This window comes from Coregonus lavaretus (genome assembly GCF_964263955.1).
Source record: "Coregonus lavaretus genome assembly, contig: HAP1_SCAFFOLD_5943, whole genome shotgun sequence".
Taxonomy (NCBI): Eukaryota; Metazoa; Chordata; class Actinopteri; order Salmoniformes; family Salmonidae; genus Coregonus; species Coregonus lavaretus.
Window position 1 is genome coordinate 8,059 of NW_028167102.1, and position 19,442 is coordinate 27,500.

A 19,442-nucleotide genomic window follows, 5' to 3' on the forward strand; every position below is an offset into this window, starting at 1 on the left:
TGTGTGACATTGAGGAGGTTTCCACTAGATAGCACAGTCACAAAGTCAGAATTGGCTATATCGTAAATTTTCATTAAAACAGACATTTGCTTTTTGGTCTTAATTTAAGGTTATGGTTAGGCATACGGTTAGCAGTGTGGTTAGGTTTAAAATCAGATTATAAGAAGATACATTGTAGAAATAGGCGGGATTCCTGACTTTGTGACTGTAGTAACTAGTGACGGATCCATTTAGTATGACGCGTTTCCTGGAATAGTACATTATCCATAATGTGGGGGAGCGATACAAATGAGTAGAACATATTTAGTTCTAAAATCTTATCCATAAACCTTTTTATTTCTACATTAAATGTATCTAAGATCAATTTAAACAAATATATTTCAATGAAGCTACATCTTAATATTTATTTATTTCAAACTACATTTATCTTCATTTCCTCTATCCCTTTTTCCTTACGCCCTTCTTCGCATAGGTTTGTGGGTAGAACCTGGAGAATCAAAGATGGCAGCGCCCTGCTCGAGGATTTTGAGTCGCCCCTTACGGCAATTTATTACAAATGTCGGACGGACAGGGCTAAAACATACAGGAGTTCGTCAAATGTCTCTCAGTTATGCTTGTCGAGCTGCAACGCAGACCAAAAGTAAAACGGAAAGCGTCGCGTCACCATGGAAGCTGTACGGGGCGGTGTGTCTACAGAGGCTGCCTGTCATATCACAGGAGCGGAACCCGATCGAAGACCAGTTCGCTGAGCTCATGCATCAGGTAAATGTGTTTTCATTAATTTGTCAATGGCTGTAGTCACTAGTAGTTTTAGGCTAGAATAAAACCCTGCGCCTTGTTGTTCTCCATTGTTTTGCTCCAGGGTTCGAATTAAGGGTGAGCCGGGGGGGGGCTCAACTCCTCTGAATGAAGAGTTAGCTCCCCTGAATGCAACACACTTTGTTGGTGTGTCTCTAAATAATGCTAATTTAACCATTCTCCTCTCGGTCTAAAATGCAGTGGTAAATATGTTTTACAGCGGATAATATGAAACTAAAAGCTTCCAAATGAAACGAACACCCCCACCTCTCTGTCATGGTTTAAACCATTTATTTATGTGGAAGTGCTGTCCGCTCAGTAGTGCTGAATTTCGACCTCGGCTGAGCTCCTTTACGCATCGATTTGCCTTTGTACTTATTCATTTTCGCTATTAGATTGCCATGCATCCATTCTTGATTTAAAAAAAATCCCTTTATTCCAATGCATTAGATTTATCCGTTGATGTGTCATTGTTTGCGTTTGTCAGTCAGCTGTTTAGAGCGCTCATTGCTTTGTTTTTCAGGTGTGTGCGGGTACAGATGTTCTCTGTGCTATCCGTGGGCAGTAGACCATTTATTTAGCTTTATTTTTTATCAATCTTTATTTTTCTTTCCTGGTTCAGCTGATGTAGTCCCGTGTAGCTCAGTTGGTAGAGCATGGCATTTGAAACGCCAGGGTTGTGGGTTCGTTTCCCACGGGGGACCAGTATGAGAAAAAAAAATGTATGCACTCACTAACTGTAAGAGCGTCTGCTAAATGACTAAAAAATAAAATAACAATATATATAAAAATGATGAATTATTTTGGAGTGGATGAACATGCACAGCTAGCCTACTTATTGAAGTGATTTGTTTGACAATCAGATGAAAACATCATGACTGGTTGTGTTCATGCCACATTAAAAGGTCATTCATTTTTACAGTTTAAATTAGGTCTTTGTTAAAGTCCTGGTCTCCAAGAGCCCCTCTCTCCTCAGGGAAGGTGTAGATGGTATTATAAAGGCCTGGTCTCCAAGAGCCCCCCTCTCCTCAGGGAAGATGTACATGGTATTATAAAGGCCTGGTCTCCAAGAGCCCCTCTCTCCGCAGGGAAGATGTAGATGGTATTATAAAGGCCTGGTCTCCAAGAGCCCCCCTCTCCTCAGGGAAGATGTACATGGTATTATAAAGGCCTGGTCTCCAAGAGCCCCCCTCTCCTCAGGGAAGATGTAGATGGTATTATAAAGGCCTGGTCTCCAAGAGCCCCCCTCTCCTCAGGGAAGATGTAGATGGTATTATAAAGGCCTGGTCTCCAAGAGCCCCCCTCTCCTCAGGGAAGATGTAGATGGTATTATAAAGTCCTGGTCTCCAAGAGCCCCCCTCTCCTCAGGGAAGATGTAGATGGTATTATAAAGGCCTGGTCTCCAAGAGCCCCCCTCTCCTCAGGGAAGATGTAGATGGTATTATAAAGGCCTGGTCTCCAAGAGCCCCCCTCTCCTCAGGGAAGATGTAGATGGTATTATAAAGGCCTGTTCTCCAAGAGCCCCCCTCTCCTCAGGGAAGATGTACATGGTATTATAAAGGCCTGGTCTCCAAGAGCCCCTCTCTCCGCAGGGAAGATGTATTACTGGTGTGTAAATAGAAATGAGAGGCTGCCATCTTTGTGATATCCTAATCCCAGATGGAGCTGGAGAGAAGCTTGCTGTCGGAACATGAACAGAGGATCCTAGAGGACTCGGAGCGTATGAGGCGGAAACAGGCAGACAACTATGATTCAGACGAGGAGGAGGCAGACTTCGGTGGCCAGGATACCATCACAGCTCAGGACCAGGAGGACACCTGGGAACAGAATCTCAAACGCTTCCAACCTGCTCTCAGAGCCAGAGGTAGGAATCAGAGGTTGTCTTAAATGGCACCCTATTCCCTACACACTAGTATGACTACTATGCATACAAAACATTAGGAACAAATCAAATAATAAATCAAATGTTATTGGTCACATGCTTCATGAACCACAGGTGGAGACTAGCAGTGAAAGGCTATAGTGCACTACACTACTTCTAGTCAGGGCCCTTTGTATGTAGATGGTGCCGTAGGCCCGGCAGTATAGACCTGATTTAATGGCTCTGTCAACAGATGAGACACTGACATCTACATTGACCTGGTAGTCATTCAGCAGACGCTCTTATCCAGAGAGACTGACATCTACATTGACATGTAACTCTGTGTTCCAGTGCGTTGATAATCAAACTGACATGTAACTCTGTGTTCCAGTGCGTTGATAATCAAACTGACATGTAACTCTGTGTTCCAGTGCGTTGATAATCAAACTGACATGTAACTCTGTGTTCCAGTGCGTTGATAATCAAACTGACATGTAACTCTGTGTTCCAGTGCGTTGATAATCAAACTGACATGTAACTCTGTGTTCCAGTGCGTTGATAATCAAACTGACATGTAACTCTGTTCCAGTGCATTGATAGTCAAACTGACATGTAACTCTGTGTTCCAGTGCGTTGATAATCAAACCGACATGTAACTCTGTGTTCCAGTGCGTTGATAATCAAACTGACATGTAACTCTGTGTTCCAGTGCGTTGATAATCAAACTGACATGTAACTCTGTGTTCCAGTGCGTTGATAATCAAACCGACATGTAACTCTGTGTTCCAGTGCGTTGATAATCAAACTGACATGTAACTCTGTGTTCCAGTGCGTTGATAATCAAACTGACATGTAAATCTGTTCCAGTGCATTGATAGTCAAACTGACATGTAACTCTGTGTTCCAGTGCGTTGATAATCAAACCGACATGTAACTCTGTGTTCCAGTGCGTTGATAATCAAACTGACATGTAACTCTGTGTTCCAGTGCGTTGATAATCAAACTGACATGTAACTCTGTTCCAGTGCATTGATAGTCAAACTGACATGTAACTCTGTGTTCCAGTGCGTTGATAATCAAACCGACATGTAACTCTGTGTTCCAGTGCGTTGATAATCAAACTGACATGTAACTCTGTGTTCCAGTGCGTTGATAATCAAACTGACATGTAACTCTGTGTTCCAGTGCGTTGATAATCAAACTGACATGTAACTCTGTGTTCCAGTGCGTTGATAATCAAACTGACATGTAACTCTGTTCCAGTGCATTGATAGTCAAACTGACATGTAACTCTGTGTTCCAGTGCGTTGATAATCAAACCGACATGTAACTCTGTGTTCCAGTGCGTTGATAATCAAACTGACATGTAACTCTGTGTTCCAGTGCGTTGATAATCAAACTGACATGTAACTCTGTGTTCCAGTGCGTTGATAATCAAACTGACATGTAACTCTGTGTTCCAGTGCGTTGATAATCAAACCGACATGTAACTCTGTGTTCCAGTGCGTTGATAATCAAACTGACATGTAACTCTGTGTTCCAGTGCGTTGATAATCAAACTGACATGTAACTCTGTTCCAGTGCATTGATAGTCAAACTGACATGTAACTCTGTGTTCCAGTGCGTTGATAATCAAACCGACATGTAACTCTGTGTTCCAGTGCGTTGATAATCAAACTGACATGTAACTCTGTTCCAGTGCATTGATAGTCAAACTGACATGTAACTCTGTGTTCCAGTGCGTTGATAATCAAACCGACATGTAACTCTGTGTTCCAGTGCGTTGATAATCAAACTGACATGTAACTCTGTGTTCCAGTGCGTTGATAATCAAACTGACATGTAACTCTGTGTTCCAGTGCGTTGATAATCAAACTGACATGTAACTCTGTGTTCCAGTGCGTTGATAATCAAACTGACATGTAACTCTGTTCCAGTGCATTGATAGTCAAACTGACATGTAACTCTGTGTTCCAGTGCGTTGATAATCAAACCGACATGTAACTCTGTGTTCCAGTGCGTTGATAATCAAACTGACATGTAACTCTGTGTTCCAGTGCGTTGATAATCAAACTGACATGTAACTCTGTGTTCCAGTGCGTTGATAATCAAACTGACATGTAACTCTGTGTTCCAGTGCGTTGATAATCAAACTGACATGTAACTCTGTGTTCCAGTGCGTTGATAATCAAACTGACATGTAACTCTGTGTTCCAGTGCGTTGATAATCAAACTGACATGTAACTCTGTGTTCCAGTGCGTTGATAATCAAACTGACATGTAACTCTGTGTTCCAGTGCGTTGATAATCAAACTGACATGTAACTCTGTTCCAGTGCATTGATAGTCAAACTGACATGTAACTCTGTGTTCCAGTGCGTTGATAATCAAACTGACATGTAACTCTGTGTTCCAGTGCGTTGATAATCAAACTGACATGTAACTCTGTGTTCCAGTGCGTTGATAATCAAACTGACATGTAACTCTGTTCCAGTGCATTGATAGTCAAACTGACATGTAACTCTGTGTTCCAGTGCGTTGATAATCAAACCGACATGTAACTCTGTGTTCCAGTGCGTTGATAATCAAACTGACATGTAACTCTGTGTTCCAGTGCGTTGATAATCAAACTGACATGTAACTCTGTGTTCCAGTGCGTTGATAATCAAACTGACATGTAACTCTGTGTTCCAGTGCGTTGATAATCAAACTGACATGTAACTCTGTGTTCCAGTGCGTTGATAATCAAACTGACATGTAACTCTGTGTTCCAGTGCGTTGATAATCAAACTGACATGTAACTCTGTGTTCCAGTGCGTTGATAATCAAACTGACATGTAACTCTGTGTTCCAGTGCGTTGATAATCAAACTGACATGTAACTCTGTTCCAGTGCATTGATAGTCAAACTGACATGTAACTCTGTGTTCCAGTGCGTTGATAATCAAACCGACATGTAACTCTGTGTTCCAGTGCGTTGATAATCAAACTGACATGTAACTCTGTGTTCCAGTGCGTTGATAATCAAACTGACATGTAACTCTGTGTTCCAGTGCGTTGATAATCAAACCGACATGTAACTCTGTGTTCCAGTGCGTTGATAATCAAACCGACATGTAACTCTGTGTTCCAGTGCGTTGATAATCAAACTGACATGTAACTCTGTGTTCCAGTGCGTTGATAATCAAACTGACATGTAACTCTGTTCCAGTGCATTGATAGTCAAACTGACATGTAACTCTGTGTTCCAGTGCGTTGATAATCAAACCGACATGTAACTCTGTGTTCCAGTGCGTTGATAATCAAACTGACATGTAACTCTGTGTTCCAGTGCGTTGATAATCAAACTGACATGTAACTCTGTGTTCCAGTGCGTTGATAATCAAACTGACATGTAACTCTGTGTTCCAGTGCGTTGATAATCAAACTGACATGTAACTCTGTTCCAGTGCATTGATAGTCAAACTGACATGTAACTCTGTGTTCCAGTGCGTTGATAATCAAACCGACATGTAACTCTGTGTTCCAGTGCGTTGATAATCAAACTGACATGTAACTCTGTGTTCCAGTGCGTTGATAATCAAACTGACATGTAACTCTGTGTTCCAGTGCGTTGATAATCAAACTGACATGTAACTGTGTTCCAGTGCATTGATAATCAAACTGACATGTAACTCTGTGTTCCAGTGCGTTGATAATCAAACTGACATGTAACTCTGTGTTCCAGTGCGTTGATAATCAAACTGACATGTAACTCTGTGTTCCAGTGCGTTGATAATCAAACTGACATGTAACTCTGTGTTCCAGTGCGTTGATAATCAAACTGACATGTAACTCTGTTCCAGTGCATTGATAGTCAAACTGACATGTAACTCTGTGTTCCAGTGCGTTGATAATCAAACCGACATGTAACTCTGTGTTCCAGTGCGTTGATAATCAAACCGACATGTAACTCTGTGTTCCAGTGCGTTGATAATCAAACTGACATGTAACTCTGTGTTCCAGTGCGTTGATAATCAAACTGACATGTAACTCTGTTCCAGTGCATTGATAGTCAAACTGACATGTAACTCTGTGTTCCAGTGCGTTGATAATCAAACTGACATGTAACTCTGTGTTCCAGTGCGTTGATAATCAAACCGACATGTAACTCTGTGTTCCAGTGCGTTGATAATCAAACTGACATGTAACTCTGTGTTCCAGTGCGTTGATAATCAAACTGACATGTAACTCTGTTCCAGTGCATTGATAGTCAAACCGACATGTAACTCTGTGTTCCAGTGCGTTGATAATCAAACCGACATGTAACTCTGTGTTCCAGTGCGTTGATAATCAAACCGACATGTAACTCTGTTCCAGTGCATTGATAATCAAACGGACATGTAACTCTGTGTTCCAGTGCATTGATAATCAAACTGACATGTAACTCTGTGTTCCAGTGCATTGATAATCAAACTGACATGTAACTCTGTGTTCCAGTGCATTGATAATCAAACTGACATGTAACTCTGTGTTCCAGTGCATTGATAATCAAACTGACATGTAACTCTGTGTTCCAGTGCGTTGATAATCAAACCGACATGTAACTCTGTGTTCCAGTGCGTTGATAATCAAACCGACATGTAACTCTCTGTTCCAGTGCGTTGATAATCAAACCGACATGTTACTCTGTGTTCCAGTGCATTGATAATCAAACCGACATGTAACTCTGTGTTCCAGTGCGTTGATAATCAAACCGACATGTAACTCTGTGTTCCAGTGCGTTGATAATCAAACCGACATGTAACTCTGTGTTCCAGTGCATTGATAATCAAACTGACATGTAACTCTGTGTTCCAGTGCATTGATAATCAAACTGACATGTAACTCTGTGTTCCAGTGCGTTGATAATCAAACCGACATGTAACTCTGTGTTCCAGTGCGTTGATAATCAAACCGACATGTAACTCTGTGTTCCAGTGCGTTGATAATCAAACCGACATGTAACTCTGTGTTCCAGTGCGTTGATAATCAAACTGACATGTAACTCTGTGTTCCAGTGCGTTGATAATCAAACTGACATGTAACTCTGTGTTCCAGTGCATTGATAATCAAACTGACATGTAACTCTGTGTTCCAGTGCGTTGATAATCAAACTGACATGTAACTCTGTGTTCCAGTGCGTTGATAATCAAACTGACATGTAACTCTGTGTTCCAGTGCGTTGATAATCAAACTGACATGTAACTCTGTGTTCCAGTGCATTGATAATCAAACTGACATGTAACTCTGTGTTCCAGTGCGTTGATAATCAAACCGACATGTAACTCTGTGTTCCAGATGTAGATGGTACAGCACTGGGCTCAGTGGAGAGGTGTCTAGGAGACAGCCTGGTCCTGCTTGTACAGCAGACTGTTGGTAAAGAGCAGATCTGGCTGCTGCCTCAGGCCCAGTGGGAGGCAGGGGAGACTCTCAGACAGACAGCGGAGAGAGGCCTCGCCAGCCTGCCAGGTAAGACGTGGAGTAGAAATTACTCTGCATCCCAAAATGCCTCCCTCTTTAGTACACTACTTTATAGACCCTGGTCAAAAGTAGTGCTCTGAATAGGGTGCTCTGAATAGGGTGCTCTGAATAGGGAGCCATTTTGGGATGCAGTGTTTCCTCTGGCAAACATTTCCATCATGTGTCCAACAACATATGCAAGATTCCAGCATTATCTGTGTAGAGCAGGGCTATATATATATATATAACTACTAATTCTGTATCAAATGATAGAACCCTTCACCTAAACATTACTGGTATATCAGTTAAGACTTATTCTGTGTTCTCCAACTCTATTCTAACTGCCAAGCTATTTTTCATTCCAGAGGCTGATTTCAAGGCTACGTTCCTTGGCAACACCCCCTGTGGAGTGTACAAGTACAAGTTCCCCAAAGATGGCCGGACCGAGCGCAGCGTGGGAGCCAAGGTGTTCTTTTTCAAAGCTTTACTGTCAGGCGGGTCAGGCAGTCCGTCAGCCAGTCAGAAAGGACCTTTCCTGTGGGTGAAGAAGACTGAACTGCAGGGTTACTTGAAGCCAGCCTACTTGGAGAAGGTCAACCGCTTCATACTCAACCTGTGATGGACAGGATCCGACGAGAGGTTACAGTTGTCTTTTAAAATGTCCTCGTTGAGTCCTGGAAGTCATACTTCTGTCATTAGCAAACTGCTGTTTTCTCCCTCATCCACTTTGTGTATAAGATAACATGATTAAAGTATATAATTTTTTCCAACATATACCATTTTTGAGTGTTGTCGGTAGGCCTATATCCGAGAGGATAGAAACCCAGTCTCTTTGCCTTTGTGTTGTTGTTCTATGCAGACAGGGTATTGTCCTGTCCTCCACCAGATGGCAGCAGAGAGACAGGAGGAGAGGCTGATCAGAGAGCAGCTCTGTTGTTCTATGCAGACAGGGTATTGTCCTGTCCTCCACCAGATGGCAGTAGTGAGACAGGAGGAGAGGCTGATCAGAGATCAGCTCTGTTGTTCTATGCAGACAGGGTATTGTCCTGTCCTCCACCAGATGGCAGTAGTGAGACAGGAGGAGAGCAGCTCTGTTGTTCTATGCAGACAGGGTATTGTCCTGTCCTCCACCAGATGGCAGTAGTGAGACAGGAGGAGAGGCTGATCAGAGATCAGCTCTGTTGTTCTATGCAGACAGGGTATTGTCCTGTCCTCCACCAGATGGCAGTAGTGAGACAGGAGGAGAGGCTGATCAGAGATCAGCTCTGTTGTTCTATGCAGACAGGGTATTGTCCTGTCCTCCACCAGATGGCAGTAGTGAGACAGGAGGAGAGGCTGGAGCAGAGAACAGCTTTGTTAGGCCCAGAGAACATAGTGATGCAAATAGACCCTCTCAGATTGAACTGACCTTTCACTAATGCTAGAAATACCCCCTTTTCCAGTGGTGTAAAGTACTTAAGTTTAAAGTACTACTTAAGTATCTGTACTTTACTTTAATATGTATATTTTTGACATGTTTTAACTTCATTCCTAAAGAAAATAATGTGCTTTTTACTCCATACATTTTTCCCTGACACCCAGAAGTACTCGTTACATTTCGAATGCCTAGCAGGACAGGAAAATAGTCTAATTCACACACGTATCAAGAAAACATCCCTGGTCATCCCTACTGCCTCTGATCTGGTGGACTCACTAAACACAAGCATATTTTTTAATACCACACAAATGTCCAAATACAGGCTACTGATAAACTCGCTATTCAGGTAGGATGCAATTTTGTAACTTTATTTGTTTATTTTTTCGAATGTATAATAATTTGTTTAAATCATTAATATTATTGTATATTGTTATTATTGTAGGCCTATTTATTATTCAAAACCAGTTCTTTAAATAACGTGTTTTGTTTCATTATGTTGAGACATTTTCGTTGGCAAAATGAAGATCTGTCTTTTTACTTGTGTGCTCAGCACTGCTGCAGCACCTCTACTTCCTGCTGCAGCACCTCTACTTCCTGCTGCAGCACCTCTACTTTCTGCTGCAGCACCTCTACTTCCTGCTGCAGCACCTCTACTTCCTGCTGCAGCACCTCTACTTTCTGCTGCAGCACCTCTACTTCCTGCTGCAGCACCTCTACGTCCTGCTGCAGCACCTCTACTTCCTGCTGCAGCACCTCTACTTCCTGCTGTAGCACCTCTACTTCCTGCTGCAGCACCTCTACTTCCTGCTGCAGCACCTCTACTTCCTGCACAAGGAGTATGACAATTGGGTACTTTTTCCACCACAGCCCTTTTCACGGCCAAAACACAAACTTCCAGGTACAGTTGAAGTCGGAAGTTTACATACACCTTAGCCAAATACATTTAAACTCGTGTTTCACAATTCCTGACATTAAATCCTAGTAAAAATTCCCTGGCTTAGGTCAGTTAGGATCACCACTTTATTTTAAGAATGTGAAATGTCAGAATAATAGTAGAGAGAATGATTTCTTTCAGCTTTTATTTCTTTCATCACATTCCCAGTGGGTCAGACGTTTACATACACTCAATTAGTATTTGGTAGCATTGCCTTTAAATTGTTTAACTTGGGTAAAATGTTTCGGGTAGCCTTCCACAAGCTTCCCACAATAAGTTGGGTGAATTTTGGCCCATTCCTCCTGACAGAGCTGGTGTAACTGAGTCAGGTTTGTAGGCCTCCTTGCTCGCACACGCTTTTACAATTATGCCCACATATTTTCTATAGGATTGTGGTCAGGGCTTTGTGATGGCCACTCCAATACCTTGACTTTGTTGTCCTTAAGCCATTTTGCCACAACTTTGGAAGTATGCTTAGGGTCATTGTCCATTTGGAAGACCCATTTGCGACCAAGCTTTAACTTCCTGACTGATGTCCTGAGATGTTGCTTCAATATATCCACATCATTTTCCTTCCTCATGATGCCATCTATTTTGTGAAGTGCACCAGTCCCTCCTGCAGCAAAGCACCCCCACAGCATGATGCTGCCACCCCCGTGCTTCACGGTTGGGATGGTGTTCTTCGGCTTGCAAGGCTCCCCCTTTTTCCTCCAAATAAAGATGGTCATTATGGCCAAACAGTTCTATTTTTGTTTCATCAAACCAGAGGACATTTCTCCAAAAAGTACAATCTTTGTCCCCATGTGCAGTTGCAAACCGTAGTCTGGCTTTTTTATGGTAGTTTTGGACCAGCTTCTTTGCTGAGCGGCCTTTCAGGTTATGTCGATATAGGACTCGTTTTTACTGTGGATATAGATACTTTTGTACCGGTTTCCTCCAGCATCTTCACAAGGTCCTTTGCTGTTGTTCTGGGATTGATTTGCACTTTTCGCACCAAAGTATGTTCATCTCTAGGAGACAGAACACGTCTCCTTCCTGAGCGGTATGACGGCTGCGTGGTCCCATGGTGTCTATACTTGCGTACTATTGTTTGTACAGATGAACGTGGTACCTTCAGGCGTTTGGAAATTGCTCCCAAGGATGAACCAGACTTGTGGAGGTCTACAATTTTTTTTCTGAGGTCTTGGCTGATTTATTTTGATTTTCCCATGATGTCAAGCTAAGAGGCACTGAGTTTGAAGGTAGGCCTTGAAATACATCCACAGGTACACCTCCAATTGACTCAAATGATGTCAATTAGCCTATCAGAATCTTCTAAAGCCATGACATCATTTTCTGGAATTTTCCAAGCTGTTAAAAGGCACAGTCAACTTAGTGTATGTAAACTTCTGACCCACTGGAATTGTGATACAGTGAATTATAAGTGAAATAATCTGTCTGTAAACAATTGTTGGAAAAATTACTTGTGTCATGCATAAAGTAGATGTCCTAACCGACTTGCCAAAACTATAGTTTGTTAACAAGAAATGTGTGGAGTGGTTGAAAAACGAGTTTTAATGACTCCAACCTAAGTGTATGTAAACTTCCGACTTCAACTGTAAGTGCTTTTTGATGTTAGCTTGCCGTCCCCTCCATTCTCCTGGAACCAGCTTGTCATCTCTATTGGTGTCTTCTGGGACAAGTGGAGGAAGAGGACATTGTCATAAATGTTGAAGTTATATGGCTACGTCCTAAAATGGCACCGTATTCCCTATCTAGTGCACTACTTTTGAGCTGGACCCATAGGTCCGGCTGGTCTAAAGTAGTGCACTAGACTATGTAATATGGGGGATAGGGTGCTGTTTGTGCCACAGCTGTTCTACTCCCAGAGCTCTGAGAGAGCGTGTTAAAGTGTCTAATGAAGCAGAGAGCTGTTCTACTCCCAGAGCTCTGAGAGAGCGTGTTAAAGTGTCTAATGAAGCAGAGAGCTGTTCTACTCCCAGAGCTCTGAGAGAGCGTGTTAAAGTGTCTAATGAAGCAGAGAGCTGTTCTACTCCCAGAGCTCTGAGAGAGCGTGTTAAAGTGTCTAATGAAGCAGAGAGCTGTTCTACTCCCAGAGCTCTGAGAGAGCGTGTTAAAGTGTCTAATGAAGCAGAGAGCTGTTCTACTCCCAGAGCTCTGAGAGAGCGTGTTAAAGTGTCTAATGAAGCAGAGAGCTGTTCTACTCCCAGAGCTCTGAGAGAGCGTGTTAAGGTGTCTAATGAAGCAGAGAGCTGTTCTGAGGTTGGAGTGGACGGCAGCAGCTGCTGTGTTTGAGGGGCCGAGCTGGGGGGGGGGGCTGCTCTCTGTTGAGCAGAATGTGTCAGCGAGGATCCAACGCTGCAGACGGAGCCCTGAGCCCACATTACAGTGAAATGCTTACTTACAGCCCTTAACCAACAGTGCATTTATTTTTAACAAAAAAAAGTAAAAATAAAACAACAACAAAAAAAGTGTTGAGAAAAAAAAGAGTAGAAGTAAAATAAAATAACAGTAGGGAGGCTATATACAGGGGGGTACCGGTGCAGAGTCAATGGGAAATAACAGTAGGGAGGCTATATATACAGGGGGGTACCGGTGCAGAGTCAATGGGAAATAACAGTAGGGAGGCTATATATACAGGGGGGTACCGGTGCAGAGTCAATGGGAAATAACAGTAGGGAGGCTATATATACAGGGGGGTACCGGTGCAGAGTCAATGGGAAATAACAGTAGGGAGGCTATATATACAGGGGGGCACCGGCTAGTTGAGGTGGGAAACAGCTGTGTAGTGAGCTGCAGCCTATCGAGTGTTTATGAGTCTGTTATTGTAGAATGTGAAACAATGTTGTTTAGGCTGTTTGCTGCTTTTCATTAAGGCAGATATGGCTGTTGTTGTTGGGGTGGGGGGGCTGTAATACATTCATTCATTTGGCCAGAATATTGTGTGTGTGTGTATATAGCCTTCAGAAATGTGAGAAGTTGTACAGTTAATGTTAGAATATTCGGATCTGTTAAAAGGCAGACATTGGTAAAGACTATAGAAATGGAAACGTTGTGATTTTAGAGACACACCGTTACAAAAGGCTCTGATTTAAAGGGACTTGAGTCCATCTGTTACTGGCCTCACCACCAAGTCACATGTCCATCTGTTACTGGTCTCACCACCAAGTCACATGTCCATCTGTTACTGGTCTCACCACCAAGTCACATGTCCATCTGTTACTGGTCTCACCACCAAGTCACATGTCCATCTGTTACTGGTCTCACCACCAAGTCACATGTCCATCTGTTACTGGTCTCACCACCAAGTCACATGTCCATCTGTTACTGGTCTCACCACCAAGTCACATGTCCATCTGTTGCTGGTCTCACCACCAAGTCACATGTCCATCTGTTACTGGTCTCACCACCAAGTCACATGTCCATCTGTTACTGGTCTCACCACCAAGTCACATGTCCATCTGTTACTGGCCTCACCACCAAGTCACATGTCCATCTGTTACTGGCCTCACCACCAAGTCACATGTCCATCTGTTACTGGCCTCACCACCAACCATCTAGCAGGTGAGTCCAGAGCAGGTGAGTCCAGAGCAGGTGAGTCCATAGCAGGTGAGTCCAGAGCAGATTACTTTTCAAGGAAATATCGTAGGCCTAGTTTTATTAAAAAGTTTATTTGTATCTTCTAGGCTGTTGAATATGTTTTAATGTGTTAATAAATGTAGGTCTATTAGTAGGTTTATGGATTACATTTTTTAAGTCCTCCACCCAACCCTGTTACAAGGAAGGCAACGAAAGCAGAGCTTCCTGTGACTTGCTCAGATCCCTTTTTATAGATTAAGATATAGTACAGGCCGTTTCCAGCCAGGTTTACCAGCCAGGTTTACCAGCCAGGTTTACCAGCCAGGTTTTCCAGCCAGGTTTACCAGCCAGGTTTTCCAGCCAGGTTTACCAGCCAGGTTTTCCAGCCAGGTTTACCAGCCAGGTTTTCCAGCCAGGTTTTCCAGCCAGGTTTTCCAGCCAGGTTTTCCGGCCAGGTTTACCGGCCAGGTTTACCGGCCAGGTTTACGAGCCAGGTTTACGAGCCAGGTTTACCAGCCAGGTTTACCAGCCAGGTTTTCCAGCCAGGTTTACCAGCCAGGTTTACCAGCCAGGTTTTCCAGCCAGGTTTACCAGCCAGGTTTACCAGCCAGGTTTTCCAGCCAGGTTTACCAGCCAGGTTTACCAGCCAGGTTTTCCAGCCAGGTTTACCAGCCAGGTTTACCAGCCAGGTTTACCAGCCAGGTTTACCAGCCAGGTTTTCCAGCCAGGTTTACCAGCCAGGTTTACCAGCCAGGTTTTCCAGCCAGGTTTACCAGCCAGGTTTACCAGCCAGGTTTTCCAGCCAGGTTTACCAGCCAGGTTTACCAGCCAGGTTTACCAGCCAGGTTTTCCAGCCAGGTTTACCAGCCAGGTTTACCAGCCAGGCTGACTAAAGAGTCTAAGGAAGTAGCTTCTGCAGCATTCACTGTGCTTCACTGGATCCAGAATAAATATGAGACAATGGCCTGTGCTTAAACATTTATTTTATATTATTCCAGGTCATCAGTTACCATTGTGTTACTTTTGTCCCACCCATCTCTCCTGTAACTTCTCCCAGGCTAACACCCAAGACCAGCTAGCATGATACTTCAACCCTATGCTGTCATTTAGTCACCTAGATGGGTTAAGAAAATGATATATGTTTGGAACCTTAAACAACTAAACACAACTCCACAACCGAAAAACACACCCGGGTCCGCTTTTTTACATACTGTCCCATTGGGTCCTTCATGAACGCCATCGTAACAACCCTAACCCAACTAAATGATTATACATCATAACTACCCTTGTGGTCCTCTGTAGCTCAGCTGGTAGAGCACGGCGCTTGTAACGCCAAGGTAGTGGGTTCGATCCCCGGGACCACCCATACACACACAAAAAAATAAAATAATGTATGCACGCATGACTGTAAGTCGCTTTGGATAAAAGCGTCTGCTAAATGGCATATTATTATAATTATTATTATTACACCGAACTCCACAGAGCTGCAGAACCACAGCTTATGCCAGATGAAAGCAGTCTGTTTCTACAAACTACACTGTAAGCACTTCTTCCACGAGCTTTCCTTTGATAATGCTTCCCAATATTATCTCTCTCTCTCGGCGATGGTATTGAGTAGCCCTCTTAACATCTTATAGGGTGCTTCCAACATGGCACCCTATTCCATACGTAGTGCACTACTTTTGACCAGATCCCAATGGGCCCTATACAGGGAATAGGGTGCCGTTTGGGATGCATACATAGTGCTATTACCAGAAGGAGGTAGAGGACGTGGATCCATCTTTATTTACTCTATTATAGTGTTTACACAAGACCCGGTGGAGATATTACTGGCTGGGAGGTTGCTGAGCAAGACACTCCTAACACCAATCCCTTTTCAAATTACATTTAAATGACCCCCCTTCAGCTCATAAACAGGGGGTCTCCTGAAAGCGTTAATTCATAATTCAGGGTTGAGCCAGGGGATGACAGAGAGAGAGAGAGAGAGAGATGGGCCAGGGGATGAGAGGAAAAGAGAAGAGAGAGAGAGAGCAAGACAGGGAGAGATGGAGAGAGAGAGATGGGCCAGGAGATGAGTGAGAGATGAGATGAGAGAGAGATGGGCCAGAGGATATGAGAGAGAGATGGGCCAGGGGATGAGAGAGAGATGGGCCAGGAGATGAGAGAGAGAGATGGGCCAGGAGATAAGTGAGAGATGAGATGAGAGAGAGATGGGCCAGGGGATGAGAGAGAGATGGGCCAGGGGATGAGAGAGAGAGGTGGGCCAGGGGATGAGAGAGAGAGGTGGGCCAGGGGATGAGAGAGAGAGATGGGCCAGGAGATGAGTGAGAGATGAGAGAGAGATGGGCCAGGAGATGAGTGAGAGATGAGATGAGAGAGAGATGGGCCAGGAGATGAGAGAGAGAGATGGGCCAGGAGATGAGTGAGAGATGAGAGAGAGACATGGGCCAGGGGATGAGAGAGAGATGGGCCAGGGGATGAGAGAGAGATGGGCCAGGGGATGAGAGAGAGAGATGGGCCAGGAGATGAGTGAGAGATGAGATGAGAGAGAGATGGGCCAGGAGATGAGAGAGAGAGATGGGCCAGGAGATGAGTGAGAGATGAGATGAGAGAGAGATGGGCCAGGGGATGAGAGAGAGAGATGGGCCAGGGGATGAGAGATGAGAGAGAGATGGGCCAGGAGATGAGAGAGAGAGATGGGCCAGGAGATGAGTGAGAGATGAGATGAGACAGAGATGGGCCAGGGGATGAGAGAGAGAGATGGGCCAGGAGATGAGTGAGAGATGAGATGAGAGAGAGATGGGCCAGGAGATGAGAGAGAGAGATGGGCCAGGAGATGAGTGAGAGATGAGATGAGAGAGAGATGGGCCAGGAGATGAGAGAGAGAGATGGGCCAGGAGATGAGTGAGAGATGAGAGAGAGACATGGGCCAGGGGATGAGAGAGAGATGGGCCAGGGGATGAGAGAGAGAGATGGGCCAGGAGATGAGTGAGAGATGAGAGAGAGATGGGCCAGGGGATGAGAGAGAGAGATGGGCCAGGGGATGAGAGAGAGAGATGGGCCAGGGGATGAGAGAGAGAGATGGGCCAGGAGATGAGAGAGAGAGATGGGCCAGGAGATGAGTGAGAGATGAGATGAGAGAGAGATGGGCCAGGGGATGAGAGAGAGAGATGGGCCAGGAGATGAGAGAGAGATGAGATGAGAGAGAGATGGGCCAGGGGATGAGAGAGAGAGATGGGCCAGGGGATGAGAGAGAGAGATGGGCCAGGGGATGAGAGAGAGAGATGGGCCAGGAGATGAGAGAGAGAGATGGGCCAGGGGATGAGAGAGAGAGATGGGCCAGGGGATGAGAGAGAGACATGGGCCAGGGGATGAGAGAGAGAGATGAAAGCGAGGTGAGAGAGAGGTGAGATGAGGGGTGAGAGAGAGATGAGAGATGAGAGAGAAATAAGCTCTTTCCCAAAACCATTGTTATCAACGTTGCACTTGAAAACGCTCGTAATCTAACGCCTGTCTCAGATGTTAGATGTTTTTTTGCCCTCCCGCGTAGGGCTGTGGCGGTCACGAAATTTCGTCAGCCGGTGATTGTCAAGCAAATAACTGTCGGTCTCACGGTAATTGACCGTTAATTAACATAAACACATTTAGCATCTCCTGGCTTCCACACACAGCCTACAAGCCACTGATGCAGACGTTTGGAACATCTATATTTAAAAAAGTCTAATTAATCCATGTAATATAGCCTACACCTTCACAATAAATCCATTATTTATTTTAGACAGGTCTAAAGAAACATGATATGAAGAAAATGTAGTCTATTTCAGAAGAACAGAATAGCATCCTCTGAGTTGTCCTTATGTTAGGTCCTGATATGTCTCTGCCATATGGCTGTGGGCTACACTAGTTCATTTAGCAGACAAGATTTGCTTAGAATTCCATGGCATTATTTTATATTATTTTATATTCTGTCTCGAAACAGGGGCAGCGGAAACAATACATGTCATCTATGCACTTAAATAGCGAATGGAGGACGCTTTTCCCGTGGTTCATTTTCATGCCAGCCTGGTAGGCTATACTCCTGTTGTAAAGAGAAGCAATGTGCTTAATATTAGGAAAGTTGAGAAATAAATATAGTAGGCCTAGCCTATAGAAAGCTGATGGACAGCCTATAGCTGATGGACAGCCCGCAATTGCACAGCCTATAGAAATGTTGCGCAACATGAACTCATTAGCTCTCATGAAGCGTTTGATTAGATTTTCGAACACATTTGCATTGATGTCAGAGTGATTAGAGGGACAATAGAGTGCTGAGTATCAGGCAGTTAGCAAGTTTGGTAGACTACTAATGACCATCAGCAGCATCAGAGCTTGGAGAAGCCTAGTTACCGTGACTAAAGGGTCATGTGGAATTTGACTGCCTTCATGACTAGTGACCGCCGGTGTGGCGGTAATATGGTCTCCACAACAGCCCTACTCACGCTACACTATATACACGGAAGGTCTCCACAACAGCCCTACTCACGCTACACTATATACACGGACGGTCTCCACAACAGCCCTACTCACGCTACACTATATACACGGAAGGTCTCCACAACAGCCCTACTCACGCTACACTATATACACGGACGGTCTCCACAACAGCCCTACTCACGCTACACTATATACACGGAAGGTCTCCACAACAGCCCTACTCACGCTACACTATATACACGGAAGGTCTCCACAACAGCCCTACTCACGCTACACTATATACACGGAAGGTCTCCACAACACGGAAGGTCTCCACAACAGCCCTACTCACGCTACACTATATACACGGAAGGTCTCCACAACAGCCCTACTCACGCTACACTATATACACGGAAGGTCTCCACAACACGGAAGGTCTCCACAACAGCCCTACTCACGCTACACTATATACATGGAAGGTCTCCACAACAGCCCTACTCACGCTACACTATATACACGGAAGGTCTCCACAACACGGAAGGTCTCCACAACAGCCCTACTCACGCTACACTATATACATGGAAGGTCTCCACAACAGCCCTACTCACGCTACACTATATACACGGAAGGTCTCCACAACACGGAAGGTCTCCACAACAGCCCTACTCACGCTACACTATATACACGGAAGGTCTCCACAACACGGAAGGTCTCCACAACAGCCCTACTCACGCTACACTATATACACGGAAGGTCTCCACAACAGCCCTACTCACGCTACACTATATACACGGACGGTCTCCACAACAGCCCTACTCACGCTACACTATATACACGGAAGGTCTCCACAACAGCCCTACTCACGCTACACTATATACACGGAAGGTCTCCACAACAGCCCTACTCACGCTACACTATATAC

General features: G+C 44.4%; 1 protein-coding gene across 1 annotated transcript; it reads left to right on the plus strand.

The window, feature by feature from the left end:
* The first annotated feature begins 488 nt into the window (after positions 1 to 488).
* On the plus strand, positions 489 to 8,912 carry LOC311113872 (large ribosomal subunit protein mL46-like). The gene is made up of 4 exons (XM_084189158.1): positions 489 to 762; positions 2,458 to 2,662; positions 7,977 to 8,147; positions 8,504 to 8,912. The coding sequence occupies exons 1-4, from the start codon at positions 502 to 504 to the stop codon at positions 8,755 to 8,757; spliced, it is 891 nt and encodes a 296-aa protein (XP_084045284.1). The 5' UTR covers positions 489 to 501; the 3' UTR covers positions 8,758 to 8,912.
* The last annotated feature ends 10,530 nt before the right edge of the window (positions 8,913 to 19,442 follow it).